At 37.5% G+C, this 7696-nt stretch overlaps 1 protein-coding gene across 1 annotated transcript; it reads left to right on the forward strand.

Moving 5' to 3' along the window:
* The first annotated feature begins 3300 nt into the window (after window positions 1–3300).
* LOC121429490 lies at window positions 3301–7473 on the forward strand. The gene is made up of 4 exons (XM_041626536.1): window positions 3301–3415; window positions 4574–4712; window positions 5789–5881; window positions 6844–7473. The coding sequence occupies exons 1-4, from the start codon at window positions 3401–3403 to the stop codon at window positions 7026–7028; spliced, it is 432 nt and encodes a 143-aa protein (XP_041482470.1). The 5' UTR covers window positions 3301–3400; the 3' UTR covers window positions 7029–7473.
* Window positions 7474–7696: the final 223 nt, after the last annotated feature.

The following is a 7696-nucleotide window of genomic DNA, read 5'->3' on the forward strand; positions in this document are numbered from 1 at the left end:
ATCGAAGTCATCGTGTTTGTTTTCTTGAGATATGCCCGATTCTCATGTCACAGATCCTTAGAGAAACCTAAACTTTTTTCTTGACAGAGAATCTGCTATCTGACCAGATCTTGTTTCAAGTGTTAAAATGCTCGGAGTGCACCTTTCAATACCGCAGTGGATTGTATAATGTCCCCTTGGCCATTTATCGAACTTCTAATATTCCCACATCTTCATATCTTCATAAGATAGACTATTCCTAATTGATAACGAAGATATCTTTCAGAGGATGCTGGGTTCCTGACATGTTTGGTGTTCCTGGAGGTCAGGGGTTCTCAAACTTTTTCTTTGAAGGGCAAGATGAGACTCCAAGTAAACCTGAAAGGGCCAGGGTGAAGTGGATACTTAGAAAAAAAAATGCGCGCGAAGCGCAAAGACCCTTGTGGTCGGGGTCCTAGGTGCTCTCTTGTGCAACCTGGCCCTTATTCTAGGAGTACGCTATTTAATCCAACAAATGTATAACAGTATCATATGGAACGCAGGCAAAATTAAAAAAGATTTCAAAATACAGCTAGAGTCAATATTAATACCAAAATTGTATTATACCAAGGATATCAGTCACGTATAGTCACGTAGTCACTTTCAATTTGGGAAAAGTGACAGTCTGTCAGCAACAATTAAGTTGCTTGAACCTTGGCACAAAAGGTGTAATTGCCAGACGGAGGCACTGGTGCAAAATGTTCACTGGTCAAGCAGGGGCCGCCGAAGGGGGGAGGGGCTTCAGCCCCCCCCCCATTTTTTCCAAACCATGTCAAAAAACGTAAAAATGACCATTATGACTGGCACATGGTAAAAACAGCGCTGGTCATCTAATAAGAAAGTAGATCGAACAGACAGAAAAGACTTTATTAAACTAAGTCAAATTTATTTGAAATTTGACTGCCATGTTATCATATTGAGCTATGTTTCATATTGTGACTTTAGTGATTAAAAAACCCAGCAGAGTTTCGCGGGCCGGATTGAGAAGCTCCGCGGTCCGTAGTTTGAGAACCCCTGCTGTAGGTTATTATTAATCCACTTCTTTTGATCGGTATTAAACCCAACAGCATCCAATAGCTTGACCAGTTCTGATAGGCTGCATGCGAGTCTGAGATATCACTATCAAAGTCTAGGTCGAGAATTTCGTCGATTGTAGAGCCAGGAGATCTCTTTCTATGAAGAAAGAAGTTGCCTAAGTTATTTTTGACTTGTCAACCGGTTTTGATACCACTGAACATGTCATTCTTCTTGGGAGACTGACAGTCTGTTTTGGAATTGATGATTCTGCTCTCCAATGACTTTCCCTTTACCTTGCCAACAGAGCTATATGAAGCTGTATTCATAACTGGCATGCAGTCTCCTGTGACTACCCTTTGCTATGGAGTTCCTTTGGAGTCTGTCATTGGTCCCTTGTTCTTCAAACTGTACATCACTCCTCTTGGCTCTTATGTGGCTTGATGGTCTTGGTATATACTTCTATGCTGACGGCATCCAGCTGTATACCTCACTTTTGATCCAAAAGTTAAAGATACAGAAGTTCGTGCAGCTGCTGTTGCTGGTGCTGCCATTGAGGATTCGATGTTGGATGAAGGTCAACTTCCTGGAGCTTACGACTGAAAGCGAAGTATCTTGATCTGTCATCTCCATATATGCGTAATTATTATCACTACAACTCCAGTATCAATAGGTGAGAAAGCTATATATCTACAGTATGCAAGACTAGATATATTTGCGTAGTCTTTGATAGAACAATGAGCATGAAGAAACACACATCACATTTCTGCCAATCTGCATATTACCAGCTTCACAGAATTGCTGAGATCAGACATTGTCTTACATGAGGTGGTGCGGAAAATATCATCAGATAACCTCTAGACTGGACTTCTGCAAACTGTCTCCATGCTGGTTTACCTTCATCAGGCACCCCTAGCACTTTTCAACCATAGGACGCAGTGTGAAAATTTGTTCTGCATTGGGCAGTGACTGGGCAGCTGGAAACCTTCTTGTTTTGCCCATGTTTTTTTTTACCATGGAGCAAATCTGTGTTCAGCCCCCTATTTTCATAATTTCCTCTTCTGTATTCAGTATCGTTCGGCAATGAATCATCAATGGCAAGGATTGGATAGAAGCTGTGGTTTTAAGTTATTACTTTGATGGTTGACTCAGGGGAAATAAGTAAATCGGTAATGACCAAAAAATTAGTAATTATTCGGTAATACAGACCCTTTGCCTTTATTACAAATTGTTCTTTTGTTAACTGTCATGATTACCCATTTGATGGAGCCAAATCAAAGATATAATTTTGCGACAAGGATGTTAGAAATGTACTGATACTTATATCCGATTGATAAACTACATTGTTATTGGGTCTGCCATTATCTAATAATAAAGGATATATACGACATTTTAATGTAATTATTTCAAGAAATTTAATTTCAGCATGATTACAGGTTTTCTAATTTCTAAACCCTTCTGTTTTTACGAGTTAATTGAATTTGGTAATTGTCAAGATTATAGGATCAGAATCAATGTGTTTTTTATCGGGCATGTATAATATACCTTGCAAGTATATTACTTTCTATATACAGGTGTGGGTGTGGAAGCATGTGTGTATTTGTTCCTGAGTACAATAACAGTTGTGGCAACAGAAGTTTATCAAAATGATTCAATAATTGAAGCTTAATATTTGTCTGCGATTGATATTAGTTTTTTAAAGATCTCATATCAGACATATACAAAGAAAATGGCAAAAATACAAGAACATAAAAAATATCAAAGAATAATATACAAATAGAAATTGACTTAAATATCATATTTAAGAGCCAAACATTTATCATAACGATACAAATGCTTTTTGTACCCAGAATAATCAATTTGTTAGGGGGTAATTATCAAATTATAGCACATTTTTGCAAAATATGCATAAATTTCCATAATTAATTAGCAGCAAACAGAAATAACAAATTTTCCTGAATGGTACATTGTTATGTATGCAGGATTTTGCAGTATCCATATCGGTAAAAGCGAATGTTATTATAAATGAACATTGTAGAAATAAGATTATAATTAGTCAATTTGGCAGCCATTTTGTTTATGCAAATTAAGTGGCCAAGACATAAAAATTGGTTTGAGGACCGGTCTTATCAGATTCAGCACATTCAAATTAGGTGAAATGAACCGGTTCCCAACTTTTACCCCAAAGTGCTTCTTGAACTCAAATTCTCCCCATATTGGTCTTGTTTATTGTATTGTTTGTTTTTCAATTCTTATATAGAATTCCTATGCTAATGGCTGGCTTGGTCCCATTCACACCGCAAGGAAAGTGTTGGAAATTGAGCCTAACATAAAAGCACGAATACTGGATGTTGGCTGCGGGACAGGAATGAATGGTGCTGCGGTATGTATAAAATTAATAATCGACCTCCTTCAGGCTTCATTATGTTATGAGGCGCATACATTCGTAATTCCGAAGCTTCATTATTCCGATGGTTCGTTAGTCAGAAAACTAAATGATTAACTAACCTTATTTCGTTTTCGGATTAACGAACCTTATTTCGTTTTCGGATTAACGAACCTTCGGAACTTCGAACCTTATTTTGTTTTCGGATTATCGAACCTTCCAAGGCTTCGGAATATGACGCCACAAATGTTCGGATAAACGAACCCTTTTACGTTCTCGAATTAACGAACATCGAGGTATAGGCAATTTGCATGTTTCGGAAGTACGAACCTTCGGAATAAAGAACCTTCGGAATTACGAAGTGTAACCCCAAAACAGTTATGTGGTGCCGTGGCTGAGTGGTCTATGGCGCCTAGCTATACATGGAAAGTCCGGGGTCCGATCCCCGGCCGCGGCACCTATGCCTGTGAGCAAGGCATTTAATATGCAATTCTCTTTCATCCTGCTTTCAAATAAACGGAAATGCTATATGCATTATTGTAACTTGGCGTGCACTTGTTAAAAAAATGTTATCATTTTCGAGCCCGAAGGCGCATGAACATGTGGGCTATTTTTGTTTTAATTTTGTATGCCTATACCTTTAATTTTGTTCATCATGTGAGGGCAATTTCTGTTCTCATTCCCCTACATTCAACTCAGTTTAATTTGAGTTTATCAGGTCTACAGTTTTTTTTTACTTTCATGTATTTTTCCTGAAAATTTAATTTTCTGGGCAATGTTATGTGTGATCTTGAAGAAGATTTGTATGTAACTAGATGGTTACTGCGAACGCCAAGCGCGAACAGAAAATTTTATCAATTACTGTTCTATATAATCGAAAAGGGGCCTGTTAAGGACTGCTTACAGTTACCCACGAAGACGGTATGCCACATACTACTTATCCCATAAAGCAATATAAATGTAAAATAAACATTTCAATGTTCATGACTATAGCAGTAGAAGACATCATAGATAAAAAAAATAAACAACTTCATATGTCAGCAGAAAAGGATGTTCACAAATTTCCGCATTATTGTTTCCAAATCATAAATTAAAATGGATAAATATGAAAATTTATTTGCTTTTGTCTTTCCTCTTAAAAAAAATAACATATAGCTGTGGGAGGCAGGCTATCGCAACCTGTATGGATTTGATATGTCGGAAACGTCATTGAAAGTGGCAAGAGAGAAGAGAGTCTACTCTCATCTTTTTCTTGGAACGATTGGACCTGAAACAAGTCTGGACTATGAAACAGGTATTTATAGAGGATCGCAATTAATAAAATGATGCGAACGCGAAGCACGAGCTGATTTTTGTTTTACTGTTATATCCAAGGAACGTGACATGCTCATTGTCATCACGTAAAAAGGTTGACTATCTTTCCATTCCTCTTCTTTAGCGAAGGCTGACAATCAGATATTCCGATATGAAAAGGGGAATAAGGATAAGAATTCACGAAAAGTACATTATTACCCTTTTTAGACAGGCTAAAATTTCCTTAACCCCGTACTATTGGTGGGGCTAAATGGCAATTTAGCCCCACCTATAGTACGGGGTTAAGCTTAGCCCACTTTCGTTTTACACAGCGTTTTTGCAAAGTGGGCTAACCCCACCTATAGTACGGGATTATTTGGCCCTGCAAAAAAGCAGGGTTATCCCACCAATTGCGGTGCTAAGAGCAATAGTACGGGGTTAAGATCGCATGTGTAAAACGAAAGTGGGCTAAGCTTAACCCCGTACTATAGGTGGGGCTAAATGTCAATTTGGCCCTACCTATAGTACGGGGTTAAGGAAATTGTAGCGTGTGTAAAAAGTGTACGAGTGAAGCACTTGTACTACGAATGATCGACAAAAACCACTAGTCCAGGGTTAGCGAGTTTCGTGTGTAAAAAGCAAGCATTCCTTATCCGGGGTTAGCAATAACAATTTGGCATGTATGAAATAGAAAAAAAAATAGTACGGGGTTAAGGATAGTACGGGGTTAGCGATAGTCCGTGGTTAAGAAAATCCTGTGTAAAAAGGGCATATCAGTACATTATCATCATTATAATCTAATATGCCAACGGGGGGAGGGTAAAACCCTCTACCCCCTCCCGTAGATCCGTCACCGTGTTTTCTTTTGATTATCCATCTTTTTCTCCCTCCTTTTTAAAAATTTGGTAATCATAAATTGTTAAGTTGAAGACTGTATGTACTATACCACCCAAAGTGGCTCCCACGACCCTACATGGATCATTGGCTACATTATCGTGGTTCTCAATCTCTTAGAAATATAATTTGAAGAACAAAATAAAACACTGACTTTCTCTCTCTCTCTCTTCCTCTCTCAAGGGTATTTTGATCTGGTCTTTTCCACCGGGTGTTTCATACCCAATCATCTGAATGAGTCTCATATACCGGAGATGATAAGACTGGTGAAAAAGGGTAAGTAAGAGTTGTGAAGGAGTCAGTAGGCCACATCAAGGTCTCTTTATTATCAATTTCTCTCAATTCTCCACACTAATATACTGGAGCAATGTGACTTGCTCTTTTTTTTTCTTCTTCTTCTCCATGTTATTCTATTCCTTTTCTTTGCCATTTTTCCTAGTATTTTTCTTCTCTTTCTTCTCCCCACCTCCTAACTTGGTTAAAAGTTAAAGGTTAAGTCCACCCCAGTAAAATGTTGATTTGAATAAATAGAGAAAAATCAAACTGTATCGCATAACGCTGAAAATTTCATCAAAATCTGATGTAGAATAAGAAATTTATGGCATTTCAAAGTTTCACTCATAGTTGTGCATATCATTGTTTTGTGAAAATGAGTCATTTTCACAAAACAATGATATGCACAACTCGGTCATATGCAAATGAGACAGTCGAAGATACCCCTCACTCACTATTTCTATTATTTTCTATTGTTTGAATTATGAAATATTTCCTTTTTTTACAGATTTGATAATATAAGGACCAACTTGACTGAACCAGTATTAAAGAATGCTAAAGCCATATGCTCATGGAGGAAATATCCACTATTTCACTTGACAATAAAGAGAAAATTAGAATATTTCATATGATAAAATACAAAAGAAATAGTGAGTGGATGACGTCATCAGTCTCCTCATTGGCATTCCGACCAGGATGTGAATATAACTGTTTTGTAAAATTACGCGAAACTTTAAATAGGACACATCCGATTATAATAAAATTTTCAGTGTTATGCTCCTTTGATTTTTTTTTCTGTTTATTCAAATCAACTCTTTGTTGGGGTGGACTTGTCCCTTAATAAAACTCAAGCAAAAACGAATGTTCTGTTTGATACTATCATTCATCACCATGATCTCAGGCTCAATATGCCATTACGTCACAGTAAATTATTTACACCTGCAATGTTCCTTTCTAATTTTTAGGTGGATATTTGGTCATTGTCACCAGAAAGATTGAGTTTGAAAGAGAAGAGGGCGACTTAAAACTGAAGTCCAGTCTACGCAAGATGGTCGAAGATGGTATCCTCAAGAAAATATCTCATGAAGATGTTACTTACAAGATAGATAAAAATATGCCAGGTATCACGTTGTGCTACCGGGTTAATTAAAACCAATATGTCACAACCACTCTAAACAGCGCCATCTCATGTGCTAAACTACCTCATTACAACCATATTAATCTAAACAGCGCCATCTCATGACCTATACTACCTCATTACAACCATGTGTTATGTTATTCCATGAAGATGTTTCATTTTGAAGGGCCTACTAATATGATAGGTGGATGGGTGACTAATCCATATCAATCTTAACAGTGCCATCTCATGACATAAGCTACCTCATTACAACCGTGTGCTGTGTCATTCCACGAAGATGTTTAATTTTGAAGGGCCTGCTAATGCAATAGATGGATGGGTGACTAATCTATATTAATCTTAACAGCGCCATCTCATGACCTAAACTACCTCATTACAACCAGTGTTTACAACTATGTGCTGTGTTATTCCACGAAGATGTTAGATTTTGTAGGACCTACTATAGGTTTCACAGGCCTAATTCATTCCCCATAGACTCATGTGTTAAATTGGCACTTAAAAAAATTCATAAAAAATAAGGATGAAATTCGGGGGTCGAATGTTTACTACCAGTGGATAGGATATATATCTGGCAATCCATATCTGACCAGAAAAGGGTCCCTCGACCGGCTCATTTTAAAAATAAATTGGCGTGTTTGAAGACACCTTCGGGGGGAGCAGATTCATCACCTCAAATAGCA

The sequence above is a fragment of the Lytechinus variegatus genome, chromosome 16 (genome assembly GCF_018143015.1).
Source record: "Lytechinus variegatus isolate NC3 chromosome 16, Lvar_3.0, whole genome shotgun sequence".
Taxonomy (NCBI): domain Eukaryota; kingdom Metazoa; phylum Echinodermata; class Echinoidea; order Temnopleuroida; family Toxopneustidae; genus Lytechinus; species Lytechinus variegatus.

Coding starts and splice junctions, on each gene's coding strand:
- LOC121429490 (XM_041626536.1), top strand. Junction 4,713..5,788: donor AAGTCTGGACTATGAAACAG/GTATTTATAGAG, acceptor TCCTCTCTCAAG/GGTATTTTGATCTGGTCTTT. Junction 5,882..6,843: donor GATAAGACTGGTGAAAAAGG/GTAAGTAAGAGT, acceptor TCTAATTTTTAG/GTGGATATTTGGTCATTGTC.